Source organism: Motacilla alba, chromosome 4 (genome assembly GCF_015832195.1).
Source record: "Motacilla alba alba isolate MOTALB_02 chromosome 4, Motacilla_alba_V1.0_pri, whole genome shotgun sequence".
Lineage (NCBI taxonomy): Eukaryota > Metazoa > Chordata > Aves > Passeriformes > Motacillidae > Motacilla > Motacilla alba.
In genome coordinates, this window is record NC_052019.1 from 47,510,996 (window position 1) to 47,537,711 (window position 26,716).

Consider the following 26,716-nt stretch of genomic DNA (forward strand, 5'->3'; position numbering starts at 1 on the left):
AGATGTGAATTAAGAAGCATTTCTGTAAAATAACTCATCATCTCAATTCAAAGGTAGCATATTGCTATCATCATACAGAAATCCACTGAGGATGATAATGGTTAAAGAAGTTATATAGTGGACATTTGTCACATTATTAATATTTGACAGTCATTATCTTTATTTTAGAGACTGTTATCCTCAATCTGACTAACAGCATCTTCTCCAGGAATTCCATTTGTTTTCAAACACCCTGAGGGAAATTTGGCAAACCAACTTGCAAAATCAAAATGCAAATGTTCCTGGAATAGACACCAGCTTAACTATAAATCTCATAGAGTAACTGCAGGAATAGAACTGTAGGAGGCAAACTCACTGTATCATTTTACTGCGATGGGAAATAAAGACATACTTGTAATTTCCTTAAATCTCTGCTATGCATCTATCCCAATAAAACTAAGTACACAGACTGTGCTGAGCAAGACTCTTGCACAGTCTTACCACAGAATTTTTTCCCATTGTAGAACTAGTTTTTAAGTTGAGCTCAAGTTGCCTGTACTAGTATTTTTAAATTATTATTTTCTGGGCAAATTGGTACCAAAATATTTCAGTATAATATTTAAACAGTTAACAGAGTTTACTAACCACTGATGTGCTTCGTATCTAGAAGTAACTTTGGTGACTTCATCAATCCCTGGTTTTTGTATTTGTACAAAAACAAGACAAATCTTTGATTCTGGGTTAAAGTCACTTTGGAAACACCACGATACGTTCAAATTAACATATTTTACAACTTTTAGGTTCTTAAAAAACATACAAGTACACTAATTGATATTTGCAGAATTTGTCAGCTTACCAAGAAGTGATGGATGCACGGCAAAAGCACCAGATCTGCCACAGTAAAATAAAGCCCTTCTGCAAAAACATGGTCCAAGAGAGGAAGGTCAGAGGTTTTTGTTCTCCTGATGTGAGGGGCCTCCCTGTTGATTGCATCTGGTGCTTCCTGGGCAAGTAGTTTGGAGAAAGCTACACTCAGTTCCAAACTTGAGGGTGGATGTCCATGGACTTCTCCTGGCTTTAATTCCTCTGTTGCTTCTTCACCAAGCACAGGCACTGCAGCCTTGGCACCTGCCTTCTGTTGTTGAAGTTTCTGCCTTCGAATTTTGTCATCATTATGTACTCGGACAGGCTCTCCAAGCTTCCTTTCCAACAGTAAAATGTCAGGAGGAATAGCCTGGCAGTGCTCAGGAGAGGCTGTCAAAAATCTTTCAACAGCCAGAGGTATGCTGATCTCACAGAGCCTGGTCCACTGGCTAACCTGTCAAATAAATTTATTTAATTAATGTCTCTACAGAAAGAGAAACAAAATCCAGGGTAACTTCTTGTTACTTTGGTTACTCAATCACTTCAAGCAAAGGAATTCCAGCTTTAAAAACATTCTTTGTTAATCTTAGAAACGCAGATATTTCCGTATTGCTATTACAACAGCAGAGTTAGGAAGTTAAATCTTATATATAACAGAACGGTGGTCCAGTACAGAGTATTTTTATTTCCTTATTATTGACATAAAATTAGGGTGGCTGTGTAACTCGTAAGAAACAAAGCTGTGAACTGAGTTGAAGGCAAGGTGATCAATGGCAACCATGGAAACAGCAATCATGCCAGGGTGGAGTTCTGCCTCCTGAGAGGCGTGAGGAAGGCAAGTCTAGATGGATGAGCTGCCAGATGAGCAAACTGCTGCGTGATAAATGGACTGATATCTCAACTCAAAGGGCAGTGCTGGTTAACAGGTCACACTCTACCTGAAGGCCAGTTAGGAGTGGAAATCTTTAAGGGTCTACGCTGAGGCCTATCCCATTTCATCATCTTTACCTGGAGGGGGAAGATGGAATACACTCCCATCAAGGATGACAGGGAATTGAGAAGAGCAGACAAATTCCCAACAAACTCCAAGATAGAGCTGCTATTCACATGAGCCTGCACAGACTGGAGAATGAGCTGAGAGGAACTGATGTGAAACTCAGAATATTCTGCACCTAGGAGGGAGTTATCCCCTGGAATGGTACAGGCTAGGGACTGACCACCTGGCCAGTTAGCCCTCTGCTGAAAAGACACTGGACAACCTGGTGAGGATAAGCTAAACAAAAGCCACCTTGACAGTGAAGGCTAACAAAATACTGTGCTCTTGAAATCAAAATCAGGAAGAAATTAGGTATTTCTTAGTTTACTTCAACCTTTATAACTCATACTGCTAGACGTGAAGCAAAGATCTGACCTACTTTTTAACATTAAGGTTCTTTTTCTGCTGCTAAAAAGTAGTATCTTCAAAAATAATTATTTTTCATCTTTGTGCCAAAATACAGGTACTTCTCCACAGATAAAATTGCATTTTCTTAGCAAATTAAGTTTTTTACTAAAGGAACTTATTTGACATCAATATTAAGAGTCCACTTCAGAGCATTTAATGCTTATTGAAAAACCAATCAACGTATCTAAGAGAGAGACACACTCACTTCAGCACAGGCTTTTAAGCAGGTCTTCTTAAAGCCCAAGAGTTCCAGAACATCCTTTTTAGATGGATCTGCCTCGAACGTTTTCTGTATTATATGTCTTAAGACCACGGAAAGCCCAGCTCGGCAGAATTTTTCATCTTTCACGACAACAGCAGGTAAACTGCAGCTCTGCACAACCACTGGCAGCTGACACCTGGAGATTAAGTGGACCTCGAGGTCGCCAGCGAGGTTTTTTGTCACACACTGATCACCCACATCTTCGCCAGTCGGCACTAAGAAAACTTTAAATAATTTGCAGTCACAGTAGGATAGCAAAAACAGTGAGATAGATGTATGAAGAGGAAAGATACTATCTCTGTACTGATGAGAAAAAGCCAAATATAAATGTTCTTCAGCGACATTATCTTTCATCTTCTTCCTGAGATGAAGTTCCTGAAATAGAAATCAGAGTATGACATCCATAAAAGAGTACACAATAAAAAAAAAAAAAAAAATTAAAAAAAAAATTCAATCACTGGTTCTTCCACTATCTGCTGCAACTGATTTTAACATAAGACACTACTAAAGACATCCTGCCTGAATAACTGGCAGGCCCCTTTCTGAGAGAAAAGAATGATTTCACATCTACACTGTCTCTTCACATACAAGATTGTGGATAGGAAAATGACCTCTGTAATTTATTTTTTTTTTTTTACATTTTAGCATTGTTCTGACATCAGCTAAAACCTAAAGTAAATGTTTAGGTTTTAATTTTTAAATGCATAAACATTTTAGGGCAAGGCTTTGTTTTTCTAGATTAAAATCTCCCACAATATTAACCATGCATCATTAAAAAAACAAGTTCTTGAGCACATACCTACAACAGTCAGTTCCCTAATACTAACATCTGTCTTTTTGTAACTGCTAAAAGGTTATTTATAGCACGTATTTAGGTTATGGGAAATAATATTGGTTTCTGTGCTAAAAATTAATCTAGAGTTGGGTGAGATAATAACTGAAGGACTCATAAGCAAATAAACATTCTTCTCATGATACTACATGAGCACCTCAAACACACAACTACTTTAAAGCAGTCCAATTCAACAGTAGCAGAGCCGAAATTAATATCTTCTCAGTATATTAAAAACTCACATTAATTTTCCTTACAGTGGGTTGAAAACTACATTTACCCTACTACAATATTCCATAGGAGTTTAACATAAGGCACTGATGCAGTAATTTTTCTGCTCCATCACTCAGCAGAATTGCCCATTAGGTGAGAGATGACAGGTGGCACTGAAAAGCCTCAGACACTAGATGGCCCTCTTACCACAAGCGACACGGAGCACAGCTCGAGCACTCTGAGGAAGAGAAATTTAAATGTTGCTGAGAAAGGCCAGAATAGGGTTTTATATACATATATATATATAAAGCATGAGTGACACTGGAACAGCATCAGTCTTTCACATTACTGTCTAGATTAACAAGGTCTTTGCACAATTACAACTGCTTGCATTTTTACAAATGCAAGTATTTTAAAATAAAGATTTAATTTGATACACCTTGATTATTCAATCTGGTTTTTTCCATGTAGATATGTACATCACACTTACTACTTTGTATTACCTACCACAGGACCAAAACAACTGCCCACAAAGAGGGAGTGGAAGAATAAAATCAAGTCCACTTGACATTAAGAATTCTAATGTCTGTTGCAGTGAAACATTTTTAAACCATTAAATGACAAGAACAGTGGCTCTGCTATGAGTACTGTTGCTTTTCTTTAATTAATACACTGCCACACAAAGAACAGGACAGCAAGCAATGCCAATGCCATACCTACTTCACCACAAGATGTTTTATTGGGTAAATCTTGACACCATGGAAGTTGAGACAGACTCTATATCCTAAGTACACCCCTGTGGTAGAACTCATCCAGTGAAGGCACTGCCAGAGAGGTAAATCAAGAAGAGTTACTGCTACCATAGTCACACCCATAGCTTCTAGCATTTAAACTCCTATTCTTGACTACAGTACCTCTTTCAATACTAAAAAGTACTCTTATATGCATTTGGGTCAATAGTTTTGTTCTCCATGTGAACTCAAAGAGCTCACAAGTTCATCTTTTGCTGGGCATGCAAACCACTCATACACATTCACCTCATCACAGAATTTTTTCTTCTAGTTGATGTTCCTGGACTCAATCAGCTATTTTGGTCATTTTCATGCTACGCAAATCTGCTAAATATTTTGGAAAACTCTGACAAGGTTTCTGTTTCCAAATATATTATCCTATAGTTTCCATCTATTAGTCACCCATTCTTACCATTTATTTTAAAAAACTTCTTAGAAGTAATTTTAACAAACTGGGCATCCACAATTACTACAACCTGTTACACAGGTCATTAGAATATCAACACATTCAGTCTGGATTTAGTTGAATTATTAGTAATTGCCAAAATCTCTATGTCCCTCCACCACACCAGTAACTGAACATCTCACAGACTTTCCTCTCAGAGAGCCTTGCAAGGTGAAAGTTTCCTGTGTTCCTCTTACACATGGGAAAAAGCAAAAGCACAAAGAGAATTTATAGTTCAGTGTCACACTGGAAGTCTGTCCTAGGGCAAGTCAAAAATGTGGACATTTTTCCTTAAGGGCTTTGTTTTTTTGGTTGGCTGTGAGATTTTGAGGTTTTTTTAAGGTCAGTCTATGACAATGAAAATTACAGTCAGGCTAATTTTATTCTCAAATCTCTCACAGAAGAGAAACTAAAATAATCTGTCTAGGAGTTCTGTCTATAAGTGACTTTACCTCTGTTTCCTCATTGTTTCCTGTGAGAAAAAAGGCCTTTTTGAATCATCAGTTCAACTGAGCTGTACACCCTTCCACTGCCACAACCCATCCCTCTCCCCTATTTTACTTCTGAGAATCCCTCCCAAGATTTTGTCTCTAAGCACTGACATTATAAAGTTGTTTCCTATATTTTTTGTTTCCAGAACCATTGCTCTTCCACACTCTTTTGGCTCTGCAGAGTCTCTATTCCTTGTGGATTTATGCACAGATTTTCAATTCAAAGGCTTAACAGCCTACCTGGCTGCCCATTCTCACTTAAGTCTTTTCACAAAACTACTACCTAACCATTAAAATATGTTTATTAATCCCTTGGCAGCTTACTGAGACAAAAGCAGATGCAGACATACACAACAAAATGAAATGTGCGATACAGAACTAACCAAGCCTAATAAGACATTGCACTATTTGCTCACAGTATTTTTTCCCAGCACTTTCTTCTCTAATTAGACCATAAATTCTGCAGGAAGAGATGGATTTTTATTCTGCTGGCTGTATTTACAGTAGCCACTGTTTGAAAGAGGGAAAATGAAAAGCAATGATCAATACAGGATTTGCACCGTAACTTAAAAGACAAAGATAAATAATCTCGCCTACCTTTGGCATAAAGGACACCTACATAAAAATTATAAATATTATGTAACTTTCACTAGCAGTTCTGTTTTTTACCATTTTCTCTTCCCTTTCAACATGCACTAAACAACAGCTAAATTAGCTTCACTCAGCTGCCCTGTTCACAATGTAATAAAGAAAAACACCAGTTTAAAAACCAGCGTTTCCCATAAAAATTAAAGACAAATATATAACTACATAAACATCCTCTTCCTTTTAGTCCTTGAAAAACGTCCTATTCATTTGTTGATTACTACACAGTAAAACGGAACTTTTGCTAAGCAGGCACGTTCGTATTTGAGAAATGCTTCATATAATGCCACTCAAATACCTGGAAGATATTTAACTCAGTGCAAAGCATTAGTTGTGCTCCAAGGCACCTAACTTGAGAGCCTGGAGTTATATTCCTATCCAGGCGATCCATTTACTGGATGCGTTCAGGACCACCCCTGCACACAAGGGGAAAACGCAGAAGAGCTTCGGACCCGAGCTTCAGGCGGCTCTACGAATGAACTCAAAGTTGCGGGCGGGCCATGAAGGACAGAGCCGGGACTCGGGGGACAGAGCCGGGATCCGGGACAGCACCACACGCCTGAGCTCGGCTGCTGCAGAGAGCGACACCACCGAACCAGGACTCCCTCGCAGCCCCGCTCCCTAAAGCCTCCCCAGCTGCTCCCGGTGCCCAGGCAGCACTGCCAAAGCAACCCCAAGACTCTGCCACAACCACCCTCCCTCTATCCTGCCCTTCTCCCGCTCCTTTTCCTTACCCCGGCCCGGCCGCTTCCGCCCCGGCTCCGCCCCTTCCTGCACCGCCCCGGCCCGCACGCACCGCCCGGAACTGCCGCCCGCGGCCCGCGCTGCGCGGGGGGACTGCGGTGGCGGCGGACCTGTCTTGGAGCCTTCCTCCTCCTCCTCCTCCTCCTCCTCCTCCTCCTCCTCCTCCTCCTCCTCCTCCTCCTCCTCCTCCTCGTTCTCGTCTCTGGTGAGACACCAGCGGGCGGTTCTCCGGGGCCTGGAAGAGGGGGCTTGGGAGGAGGAAGAGAGGATCGGGAGGCAGAGAGCGGCTGGGAGGACGAAGGAAGAGGGGAGCTGAGAGAGGGAAAAGGGGGCTTGGCAACGGGAAGAGGGAATTTTGGGGTTGGGAGGGGAAGCGGGGTTTGTGAGGGGGGGAGGAAGAGGGATTTAGGAGGAGGCAAAGGGAGTTTGGGAGGGAGGAGGAAGAGGGAGACTGGGAGAGGGCAGAGGGGTCTGGGGAAGAGAAAAGGAATTTGGGGGTGGCGGGGAGGAAGAGGGGGCTTGGGAGCGGGAAGAGGCGTTTGAGACTAGAAAAAAGGGGCTGGGAGAGGACAGTAAGAGTGAGTTTGGGTGGGAGAAATAGGGTGTTTGCAGGAGGGAGGAAGAGGGGAGCCCTCAGGCGCACCTGGCCGCTCTTCCTCTCGGGCCCGGGTGAGTTTGGGGTGTCCGGGGGAGCTCGGAGGGAGCGGCGGCCGCGCTGTCCCTGTGGGACACGATGGTGCCAAGGGACGGCTCCTCCTGGGCACGCCCGGAGCCGCGGCCCTGAGGAGGATAGTGCGGGGCAATGGTTGTAGGAGGGTGGTATTTTATTCTTTTGAGCATCCTGAAGTGTTGCTTTCAGATGAGAGGCCTTTCCTTCGTTCGTAAAAAGAAATCCCAGGGAGAATTTGCAGCGAGTAGGTTGCGGAGGGTCACGTCGTGGCTTTGGCGTAACTGTTTCAGAAACTGGTTTTTAACTAAAGTTTGCTTCTCTCTCTGAGAAATTTCCAGGAGGATGATACCCTGGAATTTGTACACTTGATAAGTTTCAGTGCAGACACTGAATAATGCAAAGGTGTAAACAGTAGTGGAGGTGTACTCGATTTACCAGTGGCTTAAGCCGATGAGATGTGACGTGTTAAAACATCTTCAGGTCCATTTTCTGCAGAATATTGAAGCTCAGTGGTAGCAGGGCTTAGCAAATCTCAGTTGTGCAGGTACAATTATCACAAAATATTCTAAGTTGAAAGGCACTCACAAGGATTGTGCCATTTATCAAGAAAAGGACTCACAAGGAAAATATGTCACCACTGCTGTGTGGAACAAGTGTGTTAGTGATAGCAGAAACAGATCAGGGTCAAATAGTTGATGTCTTCTTTGCAACAGACTTGACCTGTAAGGTCTCCCAAGGCCTTTTGTCACAAGGCAGAGCTTAAGGAGGGGAGGAACTACAAGTTGTGGAAGAGGATTGAAGCAGGATTGTTCCCCTGATAAGTCCTTGGGCCCGGGTAGACTGCATTCAAGGGTGCCAGCAGCTGACAGTGTCTTCTGACAAAGCTGCTTCCTGTCATCTTTTAAAGGCCATGAGACTGGGGGAGATCCCAAAGACTGGAGAAAGGCAAATCTTATCTTCATAAAGGGTGAGGGACAAGCAAGAGAACTACAGACTGGTCAGCCTCATTCCTTCCTGCTGTGGAAGGATCGTGGAGGAACCCAGTTGTGGCATGAGAAGGTAAAAACTGAGAAGAGCCAGATCTACCAAGGATAAATCATGCCTGATCAATTGGCATGTCCTCTGTGACTAAATAGCTAGATCTGGAGATGGAGGGAGTGTTGGATACCATCTGCTGTGGGCTTAGGGGGATATAATGGGAGCTATAATTTTCCTGAGGATATTATTGGAAAGATAGAGCCAGTGTTCTTACTCACATGCACAGTGGGAGAATGAGAGACAGCACAACTTAAAACCTCAAATTCAAAGCAAGGAAATGAGGACAATGAGGCATTGGGACAGGTTGCCCAGAAAGATATTTGCATTCCTGTCTTTGGAGATTTTCAGGATCCAGGTGGAAGCTGGTCTGAATTCAATGTTGACTTTGCACTGAACAGGAGGTTGCAGATGGTGACCTTGTGGGGTCCCTTCCACAAGGAATGATTCTGTAATCCTGAAATAATTCACTGTTTCTGTGGAGGAAACAGTAAATACAGGGCATTAGTGCAATTTTTATAATATTAGATAAGCTGGTTACAGTGATATTGATTGGAATACTAATTTAAAAGAACATTATAAAATATGCTGTAGAATGGAATGTAAAATTAAGGATGCCAGTACCAGTAACTCTGTAGCAGGAGATCTTATATGTGTCTTAAAAGATTCTTTGAAGACGATGACAAGGAAATTAGAACTGATTAATACAATTGTTCTCATTAATACAGTTATCCAGACTACTGAAGTGCGTGAGTTTTGAAATGTCCCTTGTGGAAAGTAACTGAGAAATTATCCTGTCATAAATCAAGTGCTGATTAAGATACTTAAGTAGCAAAAACTGAAAATAGCAATTCATTTTTTCCCACTTTTAAGATTTTCCTTGATCTACTCTTTTCAGACTCATGAGATCTGAAAGTGACCTGGAAGAGGCATTATTGGTAAATAAACAAAATCTGCCACTGTCACTGTTAATAGATGTAGACAGGAAGAAGGTAAATTCTGAGGAACAAAAGGATCTAAAGTGACAGGGAAAAGTGAATTGATTTTATGGCGGTAAATGAAAAACAGTGCAGTGAGAGTGTTGAAAGGAATCATAAGCTGTTGATTCATGTGACTGTGTTTTAAGGTAACTGCTACAGATCTTGAATGTAGCTGAAAAGGATATGTGAGTGAAAGGCCTTTTAATCATAAGTGGCAGTAAAAAATAAAAATATTGATGAGTCTATAAAAGGATGGCATAATAGCAGAAGTCCATAATAGCATTGCAATGTAAATAGAGGAGGTGTACTTTCTTGGAAAAATATCTTTAGTGGTACACCTGCCTCAGAAAATAATAGGAATTGGAGCTCAGAAGCAAAAGGTTGAAAATATGACCAAATCTGAAAATGTGATGGAAGTAGATCCATTTAGCTGCAAGTTATGATGAATAAGATAACACATGGGCAGATACGCAAAACAGTAGATGGCAAATGAGTGAAAAGAAGAAGAGGGCAGCTACGCCCTATAGATGGAATCAGTTTTAAATTGGAAGACCATGTGTTCTGTGGAGTGCACAGTTAAGGTTGATTGTATTTGGCAGAAGACAATAGTATACTCAAGAAATGAAAGAATCCCAAACTTCTTGGGTGTTTTAAGAATAACAACTCACTGAATGACATCTATGTTTCCCCATAGATTTAAATCACTTAGAAAAACCCACCTTGGGAGGTAACAGAGACCTAAGTTGAGAAAGGTGCTTTTAGGGCTGGGCTGATGGGTGAGTGCTGGGTTGCAAAAGAGTCTGCTTGCTTGGTGCAAAATCTGTTCTGCTCAGGGTTCAAGGGTTTTAACACAGCCCTCTGATCTCACAGCTGCATTATCAATCTAATACAGAAAAGACAGTGTCATACCTGCTGTTTTCTAAGTAGTGTTTTAATTATCTCCTATACGAAGATTCCGCTTCAAGAAGAAAGTCAAGGAGGTCTGTCTTGCAGAATAGCCTATGCCATCATCATTGAAACACTCTGCTGGCCTTGTCTCATGGCTGTCACATTGCTGTATGCTGACCTGACTGCCAGAGGAGCAGTTTGTGCATGAAAAGACGAATGAGTGAAATTGGATCTTAGGTTTATAAGTGTCAAACCACTGTTAGATACTTTAAAACAGTTTGATCTGCAAACATCTGGAAAGGGCCACTACCAAAAGCAATAATTTGCCTTTTGGACCAGGACAGATGTTAGTAACCTGTTAGACAGCAGTGTTATTATGGTCCTTATCGTAAGGAGCGCATAGTTATCAATTTGCTTTTTTCAGATGATGCTGTTTTTAAGACAGTTATTGATGTGTTCATCTTTGCATTGAATATGCTTCCCTTCTCTAATTCACTAATAGATTTTTTTTTAACTTTGAAGATACATGCCTAAACTGAGCATATTGAGTTGTTTACTAAGCCCAGTTTTCTCTCTTCTCATGAGAAATTTCTTGTGATATGGTAGTCGTGAGTGTAGTAGCCTGGGACATGATAATTGTCCTCAAGAACAGAGAAAGAATTGCTGCAATTACATAGCAAATAAAGGAATAAATATGGAGAACCCTTGTGAAATTTGGGGTTTAACAGTTCCTTTCAATATATGTCTTTAAAAAGGTAGAGCTAGAAACAAATCTGGGAAGTGTTACCTTCAGAGAGATGAAAATTGAATTATGTTTACATTTTTTCTCAAAATATTAGAGAATGGCTGTGAATGACTGTCGAGGTTGCCTGTTTCTCATGTACATAAGTATATATTCCTGATAGAATTCTTCTTTCCCTCAGAGAAGAACTTGAAGGATTTTTTTTTAACAGAGAGTTCTACAAAATTTCTGAAATTAGTGTTTCGATTCTGCGGTTTTCATTCAACAGAAGGTTTAGCAGAGTCCTGGTTTAAGAGTATGTGGTACTGACACTTGGAAGGCATGTTCACAGAACAAAGAAATGTGGGACATAATCTACCCATAGATCTCAAGAGCAGCCTGAGCATTTTTCAGAGGCAGATGGTTAAAGAAAAGGGGATATGTGCTTTCTGTGCTCTGTGAATTCACTTTTTGTCATCATCAGAGAGAGACCGAATTGCCAGGACGGGGCTTGCGCTGCACTCTGTGCTTGATCAGTGATACAGCTGAGTAGCTGGTGGGTAGCACTTCCTGGCAGAAGTTCTGTGGCCACCAGAAAATGATTTGTTAAGTAGGAAAGATTAAGGAAGAGAGAGGAGGCTGTTGAAGAGGTCTCTTAACTCTCTGCTGGGTCCATTGATAAAATCCCTATGAAGTTCTGTACGTTGAACTCCTTGATGATCTCAGTCGAGCGATTCTCTGGTGTCTCGTGAAAGCTCAGCATGAGATAAAGGTTCCTGGGGACTTGTAGGCAGGTGTTGAGGGAGCAGCCTGCCAGTGCTGGTGTTTTGGCCAGAGAGGTAAAAGTTCACTGCCATGAATATCAAAAGGAGTTCATCAGACAAAACCTTAGAAGCTCCATCTGAAAAAGCTGTCCAGACAGTGCTTTTGATGAAAGAACTGATGAAAGGCTTTTCAAGAATGTCTTCTAGATTATTGTAGGTGAAAGCCCAAACCCACAAACATCCTGATGTGTTTTAAATGAGACTTAAAGGGATTATTAACAATAAGTGTTATTAACAATAAGTGTTATTAACGATAACACTTCTCATACATTTTTAGAAAAGGTCAGGAAACTCCCCATGTTATTTCTTAAATTATTAATTGTCATTTACTGATTTAAGTTAGGTATCTATCTTTGTAGGAAAAATTTCTGGTGTAAATGGTGTTCCTTAGAGTTTTTTAAAGAAATTAATGCAGTGCTCCAGAGTGCAGGAATATATTGCTATGAGGCAAACAGTTTTTTAAAGTGGTAACATTTTCCTCAGTTTATTCTATTTCCGTTGACATTGTGGCATCTCACAGCTCTGGATAGTCATTATCTGACACTACACTTAGACTGTTACATGAGTATGTGGATAGGTCATAATCTGAATTACAGATTTTTTCACTGTTTCACATAAATTTAACAATTTATTTTTCAGCTATTTTATATATATATATGTATATATATAATAATACACTAGCTGTTTATATCTTACATGCTACAATGAGCAGTTCTTTTCAGAAGTTTCAAAAGTTAATTTTTCTACAAGCAAGATTTTTCCTAGTTAAATGATCAATGAGTTAGAAATCACTGTATGTGCAAAAAGTGTTAAGGAGAAGGATGGTAATTGCTTTTCTTGAAGTTAATATTTATTTTGCATGCTTTTCAATATTTTTATATATGAAATATCAAGAATATTATTTTTTTCATTTATGTAAGTATGATGAAAATTCACTTGCATAAGTATTCATTTCTGAATATCATATATGCCAGAGAATTAATTTGACATTTCAGATGTCCAGTCATATTCCAAGTTCTGCAGCACTGAAGTTCGCAGCCATCTTCTAATGATAATTAATTCACATATAATCCTTGCTGCGGTTTAATAGAATTAAATTTTTAAAAGAAAATAAATCTTCTATTTGCCACATGCTGTTTGAATTATGCTCCATGTGAATAAACTTGTCATTGTTTTTCTTTTTCCTTTTAACTCATGTCGAAGACACAACTATGGCTGCTACAGTGAACTTGGAGCTGGATCCCATTTTTCTGAAGGCCCTGGGCTTTTTGCACTCAAAGAGTAAGGACTCTGCTGAAAAGCTGAAAGCACTTCTTGACGAGTCGTTGGCCAGAGGAACTGACTCGAGCTATCGTCCCTCTCAGAAGGTACTGTGTTGGGCAGCATGGTCCTTTCTTTGTGCCTTGATAAAGCTCCTGCTATTCTGGGTTCCTCTTTTACACCTGGAAAGTTAAAAGAGAATCAGAAGTTGAGAAAAATGTAATTATGGAGTGTTCATATTCATTCCCCTTTTCCATACAACATAATCCTTTCAATTAATGGAAGTTAATGGGAAAAAAAATCTCTTTACCTTGTTGATCCACCAAGACTTAAAACAGATATTCAGCGTTATATCAGACATGCTGTGTAAGGTGCACCCAAATTTACGTATTTCTGCTGTTACATTTCAGAGCTAAAAGTTCTTTAAGATATAGATTACATTTGCCACAGAGAAATAAGAAACAAAATAAGCTATTACCAATAAGGTTGTATGTCTTTCCTTGAAATTCTGTCGATGAAGTCATATGAGAAAACCACCAAATGGTTCAAAGCAGAAATTATTTGCAGGCTGAAACCATTGCTGTCCAGTGGACAAACATTACTTTTCATCTACTGAAAATCACTGAACACCTGCTAGAGAGAATATTTGACTCTGAGATGAGCGTATGGAAATAGCCAAGCAGGGACATCCTCGTGCTGCTGTGTATTGCCATATGGATAATGAGGTCTTGTTCTCCCCTAGGATGCCTGCATGTCAGCCTGCTGTGTTCTAATGATGGTCTGTATGCTGATACATTTGCAATATTTCATTTCTACGTGGTCCAAATAGCTGAAAGGCACTAGTACTGCTCAGCGTACATCATGCTTTACTGTGTGGTCTCACTCCTTTCTGTTCATCTCGTTAACTCCCTGAAACCCAACACAGGTCTCAAAACTCTCAGGTGCCCTTCATCTCAGAGCTCAAAGAAGAAATGTGTGGTTTAAAGAGGAAGCAGGGAGCAGAATAACAGTGCAAAGAGGTTTGGAAAGCCAGTTCTAATAACTTCCACCTTGGCTGAAAGTCACCTGCCCTCAGGTGAAACTGAGGCTTAGGCCAGAGGGAGAAGTCTTTCATTCTCTTTTCAGTATACATCCAATATCGGCAGGGCTGCAAAGGTCAGAAATGAAAAAAAGCATTCCTTTCCTTGCATTTGCAGGCTGCAGGGTGAATTTGTGGTTGACCATGAAATCCAAGAAGAGAGTAGGGAGCACAGGATAACCACAGTCAAGTCAAGGAACTTTGGAGGGCTGAAGCTCAGGGCTTAGGATCTGCCCCAGTATACAGCAGAGAATTGCTCTCATCTTCCCAGCTGGGAGGGGGTACCTTGCTCATGCCCATCAGTGTGACTGTCACTCATTTACAGGCTCTCCTGATTATTATCCAGTTGCTGACACTAATGTGTCATTAATGAGAACAGTTTATTTCTGTTGATATCTAAATTTATTAATCTGATAGACAAATATGGACTGAGATTAAGAGAAGTCAATATTTCTCTCCACAAAGGAATGAATTATTCATGTCTGGTTATATCAGTTGTTAGCTTGTGTTTTTAGCTTATATTGAATTTTGTGCTTAGAATTATCCGAAAATTCATGTTCATTACCTCTTTGAATTTTAAAAGCAGAAATGTCTCCTTTTTAATTAATGTTCCAAAGAGGATCTGTCTTTGGAAAAGGTGCACCTTTTCCTCAGAAAGGTGAGTGGTAAGGGAAGATTTTATTAATTCTCTGCAATTTAAACACTAATTTGTTGATGTGATATGAAAATATTTTAAGGAATGGGTTTTTTTTTAATAGAAAGTGTATATGTAGATGATCAGTGTTGTATGGCATATTGTTTGCCTGTGCTGTTATCTCACTAATTGCAAATTAGGTAGGAACTCAATAGCAGAATTTGGCTTCAATTTTTGTTTCTGTTTCCAGGAAGTAGAGCAACCAAAAGTATCTGTCACCAAACCCATTAAGCAAGAGCCTAAAGCTTCATCCAGTTTGCCTTCTGGCAACAACAATGGCAAGCCCACTGCATCAGAAAAGGTGAAAAAAGAAGCAGAAAAGAGATCTGCAGATAAAGTAAGTTATTTTTGTTCTCTAGTGAAATAACTTGGTTAATAAACTCAAAGGTGTTTTAGACAAAGGCTTCTCTTTTCAACTCATCTTCAGTCATCTAGCCTGTGAGCTACATTAGCCAGTCATGTCGTCATTTAGGCAATCTGATAAATGTCTTCTTATAATTATTCTGTGATTGTTTTCCCTGCTTATTGTGGGGAGGTTGGACTTAAGGGATGCCTTCCAAACCATTCTGTGCTTTAAATCCTAGGAGATTATCTCACAAAAGATTACTAAAATGTAGTAAGTTGAAATGTGACATTCCTAAAGGTTTTTCAAAGATTTTGAGGTGAAGGGAGCTTGAGCTTCTAGTTCATAAATTTTTTGAAGAAAATATGTAATTAAAGAAAATACATTGTTAGTATGCAGCATGAAGTACACCTTCTTACACTGCTAATATAACTGTTCCATTTTAACTCATTTTAATAATCTGCTAGCTTGTTGCATTTTCACGCTCTCTGTGTGTGTGTTTAATAGACAAAAGGGGATCCTGCTGAAGGAGCTGATGCACCAAAGAAGCCCAGGGTGGAGAAGCAAGAGGCTCGTTCCTCTCCTATTACAGTTCAGACGAGCAAGGATTTATCCATGCCTGATTTATCTAGCTTTGAGGAAACCAGTGCTGATGACTTTGCCATGGAAATGGGATTAGCCTGTGTTGTTTGCAGGTAAGCCAACATTGCTTCTTTCCAGCTAGGTGTAGTTACCCTTTCTTTAAATTGAGTTAATGCTTCTCAAAGTTTTTATTTCAGAAATCACTTGATATCCAAAATTGATAGTACATTTAAGGCTCCTTCATGAATAAGAATGGTTTCTTGAAAATGGAGCTTTTAGAGAGTGAACCAGCTTTTTTTCTGCAGGAAAGGACAAGTGAAAAATAAAACTAGATAAGATGCAAAACCTATCATGACAAATATTTTTTCAGTTGTTGGAAAACAAAATATTAGTGGCTAGTGATAAGCATTTTTTAAAAAATCAGTTCCCATCTGAAAGCACTTTTAGGTGGTATTAATATGAGATTTATATGTGTTGCTCTTTTTTACCTAATCATTTGACATTAGTTTACACATAGCCATGTTTTATCAGTAAATATATCTCACAGTGAAGACAGGTTGTTTTTAGGTTCCAGTAAGGGCTCTAAATCTGGACTTAGTAACATGGTACCAGCAGTCCATTTATTGTTAACACATGTACAAAATACTTTCAAATAACTACCCTAGGATCAAATCACTCACACCAGGATTTTGTTTCACAGATCATTTATATCCTTGTTAGGCCCCAATGCTGCCAAAAGGAACAGTTTGGCTCTCCCAATTGTACCTCCTTCCCTGGACTGTTTAGGGAGGTATATTGCCAGTACAGTTTGTGATCAGCTGAATCAGCCCCTGGATCAGCTCTCCACGTGGGTTTTTCAGTAGATTTGGGTTTCATTTACTCGATAATAGTAAATGCTTATGCTGGCAGATGTGTGAATGCAGGAGTGTAGAGCCGGGACAGAGAAGAGGGACAGGCCTTTTGGCAGCAGTATGTATTTTAGCTCAGCTTGAGTCAGTTGGGAAGTGGTGTGCTATAATATTATTCTTTCATCATTTCCATGGTCACTCCTGTTGTGAAGATAGGAAAGTGTTCTCAGTGCACAGAGGATAAATTTCTGTAGTTACAGATGATTATAACAGTGACCAGTTGGGGTCTGATGGGATTTCATGTCATTCCCATGTGTTAGCCCAAATATTTAGTTTCTTACTATAGACATTGAAAAAGGAAGAACTATATAAATATCTGAACTTTACCTTTTTTCCTGCAAATTCCATTTTTGCTGTCTCCTAAAAGGCAAAGCCCCAAGTACGTTAAAATGCTACTAAAAATAGTAAGGTATTACCTTATTTGACAGGAGGGGATAATGAAGTTGGTTTATTCAGTCTTGACTGCTGTGGATGATTAATTCTGTGTCTTCCCTGGCAAAGAAAAACACTTGCAGGCATAATGAGAAATGCTTGCAAAGTAAAGAAACAGAAGAAAGAGAATGCAGCTCCTGTGCCCAGTGTAGCCAAGACTTTGAAAGGCACAGGCCAGATACATGGCTCCATTCGTTTTCCACAATCCACGTTTATTTAACCTGGCTGCTGAAGGCTTTGCTTCTACCCGTTCATGGTCACCAACTTGAGTGTTCTTGCAAAAGATGCACCTACCCTGGCTAACTAAAATATCTCTGATGCCAGACAGAGGGAGAAGCACTGCTGGGGAAGGAACAACTCATTAGAGAGAGAGTGGCAACAGTCACCTCGACACTCTGGATTGTTTTCATTTTACATGGAACCTGCTGAAACTGATGTCACGTGGTTGTCTGTCTCCAGCTCACACTGGACTGGATGTTTTTCAGAGGACTTGTGCTTTAAAGTTCTAAATCCAGCACATTGGTCAGACAGTATTCCTCTATTTATTGCACCCTCTTTGGGGTAATATCTTGAGCCAAAATAATAACATCCCTGCATGTTTTTAAAATTACATCTTCTATTAACTCAATTATTCAAACAATTGTGAATGAAAACATGTCAAATTGCAGAGTAGGTGGAGTTCATAGCAAAAGAGTTTATACTTATATAGCTTAAGAAGGCAAGCTAACAAGAACCCAGCTGTGAGTTCACAAATGCAAAAAAGTGTTTTTGAATATTTACTGTTCCTTTTTAGAGATGTAAAAACTAAAGCAGAGGCATGAAATGTTTCTTCAAGATTTGCCAAGTGTCAAATGTATTTTCACAGTGATTAGGAGTAATTAATGTTGATGCCTGTGGTGTTTTTCTTCTTGTTCTTTTTATTAAGTTAGGCCTAAGGAGGGGGGAAGTATTGAAATAACTGCATCCTCTCCAGTACTTGTAGACTGGGGAAAACAGGACAACTCACCAGCTATGGAGGCTTCTCACGGGCTCCTCAGTTGAACAAAGAGGATATACTACAGGAAATACTACATAAAATTTGTAGATGATAGCGAAGTTTTCCTCACAAAAAAATATTTTTAAAAGACTGGTTTGGAAATAACAACCTAATTTTCTGTGAATACTTGTTTGTTTGGTTGGTTTTTAGGTTTCAATACTTGTTTGTTTTGAAACCTAAAAAATCATTAAGTATGTTTCTTAGTTATCTCATAATTAAAAAGTAAGTGGTTTAACTTGTTTCTGAGCATGAAGAGTTCATCACTTTTTAATCAGTTGGGGATTAGTTTTTGTAGTTTTAAAATAGGGTGAGTCTCCTTCCTTGAGACTCTTTGTTCTGATACAGTTTATTTAGGAATAAGAAACAAACAAAATGTCTTTTAAATATCCAGAATGTAAAATAATGGACCCTAGAATTTCAGAAAGGTTTCCCTTTCTGTTTTTAAGAAGCATATTTAAAAGAGAAATCTTTCCTAGAAAATGTTCCAATACTTATATGGACAATACCTTCAGACTTTGTTTTTCTGTTATATAAAGAAATAAGGGATTACCTTTCCCCATGTATCTACAAATAGAGTTTCCATGGTTACCTGGGTACCTGCTCCTCGGGGATATGAGCAAAAGCAGCTTAGCAATTAAATAGCTTGATTTGTCATCTGAAAGAAGGAATCGTTAGGAAAATGGTATTTGGGTAATTCACAGGCAGACTCCCAGCCATGTATATATCACTAATGTGTCATTTATACAGCGTGATTACTTTCAGCAAGGCCCACACAAAATGAAGCCCTCACCAGCAGCTTGCATGTTTGCTTCAAGGCAGGACTGCACAATTAATCCTTTCTATTCCATCTCTCCATGATTCTGGTATTATCTCAAATTCCACGTGTCTGTTTATGGGGTAGAGACCAAAGGGATGGCTAATAAAACATCTTCAAAGTAGCGTAGAGCTTGGGTGATGATGCTTTTTAAATCCTGCAGCAGAAAGCACTCCTACATGCTTGTCATTGAGAAATTATTTGTTCTTGAACTGTATTGCTCTGCAGCTGACAGCAAAATTACCCAAATGGAGACTGTCCCTCATATGCTATTATAATGAGAAAGTCGTAATTGGCGTGCTGTGATGTATCCATAAAATGCCCAGGTGAACCAAAGCGGGCAAGACTTACATCTCTACTCTAAAAATCAAACAGGGAAATCAAGACCGTCATATACACGTGTTTAATAGAATGAAGTCTTCAAACCTCTTGAAAGAAATTACCTTTAAAAAAATAGCAAATTTCTAAAATGTTAGTTAGGAAAAACTGATACGGGAAGAAAAGGAATACATTTGATTTGCCACAGGTAGAAAATACATGTGGAAGGAAAAATATTTTTATTTTTTATCTTAAGCCTTGCAAAATTTTCAACAATTGGATAATCCTCTAAGTGCTTTCTCCCATAATCTGTTCTTAACTATTTGCTCTGCAGGCAAATGACAGTTACTTTTGTGAATCAGCTAGTGGAGTGTCAGGAGTGCCATAATCTCTACCACCAGGATTGCCATAAACCTCAGGTGACAGACAAGGAAGTGAATGATCCTCGACTTGTCTGGTATTGTGCCCGCTGTACCAGGCAGATGAAGAGAATGGTAGGAGTCAGTTTTTTGTCTCGTGTGAGCACTGTTTGAATACAGCAGGCTGTTTCTACTGTGTGAGAATATTTCCTGGGTTAGACAAGTCTTAAGAAGCACATTGGAGAACCATTTTTCTCAGCAGTGCTTCCCTTGCTGCAGCTGTGTTTTTTAATGTAGCATCTCAGAGAGTATTCTGTAATGCACTTCCTAAACAAAACTTTTTAAAAATCAGAAGGTGAGTGAGGAAGAGTGAAATAGGATTGTTTCCTGCTTGGCAAGCAGAAGTTAAAACCTTTTTTTTTTTATTTCAGGTGATACTCAGCTTTTAGTAATAGCCCTGCAGTTTAAGTTTTCTTCTCAGCTTTGGATATGAATGGTTCTTTTCTTGTAGGACAAGACTGCTAATTTCAATCTGACATGTTGAATCTTCTCAGGGTCAAAAATAAGCTGAGGGTAGCACATTCCAGTTAAAAAAAAAAAAAAAAAGCATTTATTTTGATTTATCTGCATGACTGAACAGTATCCTACCAGATTCCCACTCATCTTATTATGAGAAAGAAACATAAGAGCTTTGGGTGCATGCAACATGAGTGACTTCAGTTCTGATGTTTTAAAATCACACCCAGAATACAAAAAATTACAGCAGAAAATGTGTTTTGAAACTGTTCTGTGATAGCTGAGCAAGTGTTATCTGTTGAAATGGCTCCAGTAAGAAACAAGGAAAGAAGGTAAAGTAAGATCCTGGCCTAGGATGTACCAACATTGACTGAAATACATTATTATTCTGATGATCATCAGGCCTGTGAACTCAGAGGAATGTGTGCTTGAGGTCAGTTCCTGCACAGGGTAGCCAGTTTAGCCATTGAGCAGTTGCCTTTAGTATGGCCTTTCCTTTTTTTGCTTTGGCATGAATTCTGCCATTTTGCCTGCCACTTGTTAGCAGGCTCTTGCAGCCTACATGCCGGTACTGCTGGACTGTGTCCTTGTCTTCTGCAAGTTCACCTGTCTTTGCCTTAGTCCTGTAAAGGCCCAGTGCTTTCCTGCTCTCCAAGCATCAACAATGCCACTCTTTCCACACTGAAATAGCAAGCTCTGTTCAGGATGCTTTTTGGCTGGACCCTGTCCTCAGTATCATACCCAGCACATCTCTGCATCCCCTGTTGCCTGCATTTCTCAGGGACCATTAAACCTGAAATTGTAAAGGCTAAATTGCAATCTCAAAAATGCTCATGCTTTTTATTAACAGTCAAAACAGTCCATGCTATGTGGCCTGTAACTTATTCATGGTGTTTTTTTCCTACCACTTACACAGGCTCAGAAGACACAAAAACCACCTCAAAAACCAGCTCCTGCAGTGGTTTCAGTTGCACCAGCTTTGAAGGATCCATTGGTCAAGAAACCAGAAATCAAGTTAAAACCTGAGACCCCACCAGCTTTTCTGGCATTCAAGAGAACAGAAGTCAAGGTAATGTAGTTTAAATTTACCAGAGGAAGAGTTTGTTTCACTGCACAGATAATAGGGTTTTTTTCAATTAGATCTTTTCACATAAGAACCATAATTGAAAATATTCTCCTACACTATGTGGACTGAGTAGTACCAGAGCATAGTGGGTTTGCATGAACACTGAAAGAATGTGGGGAAAAAACCTCACTTCACACATGGATGCCCCATCTCTGGAAGTGTTCAAGACCAAGCTGGGTGAGGCTCTGAGCAACCTGGTCTAGTGGAAGGCATCCCTGCCTATGGGACGGGGGTTGGAACTAGATGATCTTCAAAGTCCTTTCCACAACCTGACCAATTCTATGATTCTATGAATTGTATAAAATGCATTATTTGCTCTCTCTAGTCAAGTAACTTAGGTGTATTTTGACACTTGGAAGCCTTTTTCTCATGGCAAGTGCCCTTTACAGTGCTGGGTTTCCACTTGAATTTGATGATCTTGAAGGTCTTTTCTAGCCTAGATGGTTCTGTGATTCCGTTGTAGGGAAAGTGTTGCTGACTTTGTGAGATTTAATTTAGGGGTTTCTTAAATATAATCTGATCTAGAGGGTGGCATTCCTGCCCATGGTAGGAGGGTTGGAACAAGATGATCTTTAAGGTCCTTTCCTGCCCAAACCATTCTGTGATTCTGTTCTTTGCCTCATGTTTCTGTTTTTCAAGTTAAAATATTGTCAAAAGGTCAAATTGGTCAAAGGTGGTAAACCAGAAGCAGTGTAATAAATAACAGAGCAGTCTAATAAAGCATGACCCTTTCTTAGGAAAACACAGCTTTATCTCAAAATCAAAGCAATTATTCATGTGCTCAGTGTTATGTTTGCCGTTGCTCTGCCTGGATGGAGCAAACCATCATGAATACTGGGATGGGTATTGCTCTAGCACTTTTGCTTGTGGATGACTTTTTTCACCTCAGCAGAGTTATTTATGTGCCTAAACAGGGTGTAAGACCTGGGGCCTGATTTCTTCCATCAACTTTACTGTCTAGAAGTTGTCTGGGTATACTATAAAAGGAGTTTTACTTGAATAGAGATGTTTAATTTTTGTTTTGACTCTGCCATTCGGTCTAACTCTGATTTAAATCAACATATCATCCTCACCTGAAGCCTAGGGATTGTAGGGTTTGAGGTGTGGGAACTCAGTGTGGATAGCACAGTGCTTCACAGGCAAAGGGAACCCATGTTTGTCAGAAAGTTTGTCTTTTGCAGTACCCGAATGGGAAAAGACTATAGGATAGTACTTTGCATTTTTTTTTAATTCTCTCTGTGGTACAAGTTGCTAAGAACCAAGAAGAAAGGAAACAGTTTAGATACTGCTACTCGGACAGTAAGACTGCAATAAATGCAATACTTAATTGCTCGGTGTCTGATTTTTGCATGAGCTTCTGTCAGCTTGTTGAAAAGCGATGCCTGGTAACAACAGTAAGCAAATAAAAAAGAAGACAAGCCACCACCTTTTTATATAGTTCACAAATTTGGGCTTTTATTGTTTATGGAGGGATCACAGTGCTGTGTGGTAGTCTGCAAAGCGTGCAGAAGAAAGGGGAGAAAGGATTCTGTGGGCCTGGGAGATTGAAAGTTGGCTGCACCTGGCATCCTTTCCTGTTCTCGGTGGTACTTTTCAACCGTGGTGACCAGTGATGAAATATTGTCCACTGGGTGTTCCTGGGAAAAGAACTGAATCAGAGGCTCAGTGTATTCCTGCTGCGAGGTGTTACACAAATAGATGCTGCTATAATAAGTGTGCTTATTTATTTTAGACCTCAGCAGCAGTTTCGGGGAACTCTGCCAGTACAAGCGTTTCCTCTTCAGCAACGAGTGGCCTTACAGGATGGGCTGCTTTTGCAGCCAAAACCTCCTCTGCCAACCCATCAACTGCCAAACTGGGATCGACAGCACAGAGTGCCGGCGGGAAACCCGCAGCTTCTTCAAATAACCAGAAACCCGTGGGTTTGTCAGGGCTGGCGACTTCCAAGACAGGACTGGGGGCCAAAATAGCTTCTGCCAACAACAGCACGAACCCCGTTCAGCTGAAGCCTCCCCCGCCGCTGACCCTGGGGAAGACGACGCTGAGCCGCTCGGTGAGCAGCGACAACGTGAGCAAGGCGGGGCTGCCCAGCCCCAGCAGCGCCGCCCCCAGCAGCGGCAGCCAGGCCGGCGGCGGCAACGGCGGCGGCTCCGCGGGCAGCGGCGCGGGCGGCGCCGGCAAAGCCGCGGCTGACAGCGGCAACCAGCCAGCGTCCCTCAAGGGCCCGACCTCGCAGGAGTCCCAGCTGAACGCCATGAAACGGCTACAAATGGTCAAGAAGAAGGCCGCTCAAAAGAAGCTCAAGAAGTAGTCTTGCCGCTGGCTGATGTTGTTCGTTGTGTTCCATGAGACGGCGGCGTCGGTGTTTTTCTTAAAGGAAATCCCCCAGGTACTGGACTGAAAGAGGTTAAATCAGGGAAGCCCAAACCTTATGTAATACAGAAGGTCAAACTTTATTAATTCTGGTATTCCTTCTGCCTTTCCAGATCTGTGGATTGAATTTGTTAAAGGAATTCATTATTATGTGCTCCTGGTTTTGTAGCTCAAAGCACTGAAACTTGAAATTGTAGGTGTCAGGTATTTTTTAATATTAAAACCCCCACATTTGTGTAGATAATAAATTGAACTTGCTGAAACCATCATTCTTAAATGTTAATAATAAAAGGATTATTAATCTGGGAAGTCATTGCCATTCTTCTTTCGCCCCATATTCCAATACTTAAAATGCTTCGGATGTTCAATATCGTGAAGTTTATTACCTCAAATTATAAAGCTTGTTAGAGGAAAAAATACTTTCATTTCAAAATTTAACTGTTTAACAACAGTGTATTTAGATTGAGATTTTTGGTTTGGCAGTTTGCTAAATTGGCTTGCTTTGGTTTTATACAGTGAGAAACTTCAACTAAAAAGAGCAGAAGAGAGTCAAAACTGTCTTCAAGTTTTCTTAAAATGTAGAGAACCATCCTGTATTTGAGAAGTATCAGGTACTCCGGCTCTCCACTGTTACCCCTGAGCTGTTCTTCATGGTTTGTACTCCCTCTCTTCATCCCAGCTGCTCCAGATTGTGTTCAGCTTAGAATTGGCTCAAGGTGGGCACTGGAAAATGACCTTGAGTCTTGCTGTCTGTGACCAGCACGTGGCAATTTCCCTTCATTCCTTCCATGATGAGGGGAGCATGAAAACATCTTGGACTGTATTAGGTTTGCATGGCCAGTGTTATTTTCTCTTTATCATGCTCTGATTTGATGGGTAATAAGTCACATTGATCTTCCCAAAGCCGAGTCTTGCCCATGATGGTAATTAGTGAGTGATCTCTCACTCTCCTTATCTTGTCCTGTGACCCTTCCATCTTAGTTTCTGTCCCCCCCCCCACCCAGCTTAGGAGGGGAGTGAGTGACAGAGCAGCTGGAGTCAGCACCTGACATCTGTCCATGCTCAACCCACCACACAGACTGGCATAGGTAGGTGAAAGTTACTGTTTTTCTTTGCCATCCTGTATTTTAAGTGTGTGTAAAGCTTGATACATGTTAGCTATTTCCCATATCTCATTTCCTTTCTCCACAATTAAGATTTAGGCTAAAGTTCCTTAAATAGCCGAAGGAATAGTTTCATTTACTCAGGATTGCCTCAGCTGCCTGGAAAATTTGCATATTTTTTCAGCTATTATTTCCTGTGGAGGGAAGAAAAGAAAGGTTTTATCTTTGTAGTGCCTGCAGCTTCCAGGGCTGTGTAAAAATAACAGCATGAGGAGGAGGAATCCAGAACTTCTACTGCTTTTTGATCAGCCCATCCTTCCTCCTTTCCAGCACAGAGGGTTTTTAATGGTAGCATAGTAGGAAAAGACACTGATGCAGTTTCCCTTAGCAAACAGAAGGCATATTTTCTTCCTAAGTGTTAATCAGATGACTGTTGCCTACACTAAGAAGTAGAGTGAAGATAGATTCTTTAAATGGCTGAGTACTCCTATGTGAAGTGTTCATTGCAGTAGTAAAACCTGCTCCCAGAGGAGTCTTCAAGGTGCTAGGTGCCTCTGTCTTGCCTCTGAACAGACATAAAGCTTGGCTCATGAAAGTGCAGGAGCTTGCATCTCAACTGTGCCCATTACTTTGGGTACCAACCACCAATGAGGTGAACACAGGCAGAAAAAGAATGATCCTTGTTTTTAAATTGTAGCTAGTGCCATTTACAATACTCCTGAGATCTGATCCAAGTGTGCCCTGATGTCTTTGCATCTATAACTGTGTCATGGATTGACTGTGGAGTCGCTCCCTTCAGAATGAAATAAGTGATGCTGTGCTTTTTGTGCCTCTCTTTTCCCTCCAATAGGACCAAGTCTGGCTGCACTCATTGATAGCACTGCATTAGCCAAATCTGCAATACAGGTACAGTTTGCATCAGCAAAAGACTTTCTTCCACCGTAACTTTCCCAGCTTCCTAAATGAAATACAAAGTCGTCTTCTGTTGGTATAAAAATGTCAGTTAGGATTGTGATTCTTTGAAGTATTATATCAGAAAGGATTTATAGCACAGACCAGGTCTTTTAAATCAAGTGTTTAGCTTGAATATGTTAGATAGGCACTGCTGAAAAATGGAGAAGATTGAAGGGAACAGTTGCTTTCTGCTTTGATGTTATAGTTAGGATGGAATTAACAACTGTATTTTTAGGAAAGGAGTCTGTTCTACAGGCTTGTTTGACTGAAGTCGTGTGTCAGGTTGAGGAATGTAGTGTAGGGCAGGAAGAAGGAATGCCCGTCTAAAATTTGAGAAGCATGCCTCCTATTTTGTAAAAATAACTGGAAAATAGTCCTGTGATTTTTCTATTCCCAAACCAAATTGCTCTGTGATGTACTATAAAAATAGCTACCTGACTTTTCTTAAATGTTTTAGAAATTGGTATGGTAGTATTTTACTTCCACTTAAATAGGATGGTTTTTTCATAGATGCTCCAACTTCTCATACCCTCAGTAAAATGTGAAATTATAGGTTACTCTGGTTCCATGACTGCTCCTTCTGGCTGGACTAGGGGATGCTGGTAATATCTGTGTCTAAAAAGGAAGGTCAAACACAAGGCTCTGTGATTTACAAACTTCTATCTACTACAGCTCATAGTGGTCACAATCTCGGAAGCAGGTGGAAAAGAATAGAGCAATGCTGACATCTGGAACCTTGAAGTGTATTTTTAAACTTTTTTAGTATTTTTGATAGTGCTTGGAAAGTTCTAATGTATTGATCAATAAGCTAGGATGGATCCTAGAAATGCAGCATTTTATCTGAGGCAGCTGTTTTCTCTGCTAACTTTACATGGTATCCACGATCTGCCTGCAAAGTTCTTAGCTTCTGGAAAACATCATGTTTAAAAAATAAATAAGAAGAAACGTCTTTACAAAAATAGATTTTTATTATTACAATAATTTAAAAGAAG

At 40.1% G+C, this 26,716-nt stretch overlaps 2 protein-coding genes across 10 annotated transcripts in view; one reads left to right on the plus strand and one right to left on the minus strand.

The window, feature by feature from the left end:
• GSTCD (glutathione S-transferase C-terminal domain containing) overlaps nucleotides 1-6,720 on the minus strand; it is a 45,473-nt gene extending 38,753 nt beyond the window's left edge. The window contains exons 1-4 of one of the 6 annotated variants that reach the window (XM_038135072.1): nucleotides 4,315-6,694; nucleotides 3,802-3,832; nucleotides 2,493-2,924; nucleotides 836-1,297 (exon numbers count right to left, since the gene is read on the minus strand). In XM_038135072.1, the coding sequence (XP_037991000.1) occupies nucleotides 836-1,297; nucleotides 2,493-2,924; nucleotides 3,802-3,832; nucleotides 4,315-4,481 (1,092 nt within the window). In that variant the 5' untranslated portion in view covers nucleotides 4,482-6,694. The other 5 variants (XM_038135076.1, XM_038135077.1, XM_038135075.1 and 2 more) reach the window with 5 other exon arrangements.
• Nucleotides 6,721-6,774: 54 nt separating this feature from the next.
• Nucleotides 6,775-23,976, plus strand: INTS12 (integrator complex subunit 12). Of its 4 annotated transcripts, none has more exons than XM_038135082.1 (7): nucleotides 6,775-6,915; nucleotides 13,032-13,195; nucleotides 15,051-15,197; nucleotides 15,711-15,898; nucleotides 19,628-19,787; nucleotides 21,085-21,237; nucleotides 23,027-23,976. In XM_038135082.1, the coding sequence occupies exons 2-7, from the start codon at nucleotides 13,040-13,042 to the stop codon at nucleotides 23,603-23,605; spliced, it is 1,383 nt and encodes a 460-aa protein (XP_037991010.1). In that variant the 5' UTR covers nucleotides 6,775-6,915; nucleotides 13,032-13,039; the 3' UTR covers nucleotides 23,606-23,976. The 4 variants fall into 4 exon arrangements, with proteins under 4 accessions (XP_037991010.1, XP_037991008.1, XP_037991009.1 ...); XM_038135080.1 differs by lacking the exon at nucleotides 6,775-6,915 and adding an exon at nucleotides 7,264-11,560; XM_038135081.1 differs by lacking the exon at nucleotides 6,775-6,915 and adding an exon at nucleotides 7,264-8,439.
• Nucleotides 23,977-26,716: the final 2,740 nt, after the last annotated feature.

What these genes read in the sequence shown, in the direction of transcription:
- INTS12 (XM_038135082.1), top strand. Translation starts at nt 13,040, where the DNA reads ATGGCTGCTACAGTGAACTTGGAGCTGGATCCCATTTTTCTGAAGGCC. An exon ending in GCTATCGTCCCTCTCAGAAG is followed by an intron (nt 13,196 to 15,050) that starts GTACTGTGTTGG and finishes TTCTGTTTCCAG; the next exon opens with GAAGTAGAGCAACCAAAAGT. An exon ending in AAAAGAGATCTGCAGATAAA is followed by an intron (nt 15,198 to 15,710) that starts GTAAGTTATTTT and finishes TGTGTTTAATAG; the next exon opens with ACAAAAGGGGATCCTGCTGA.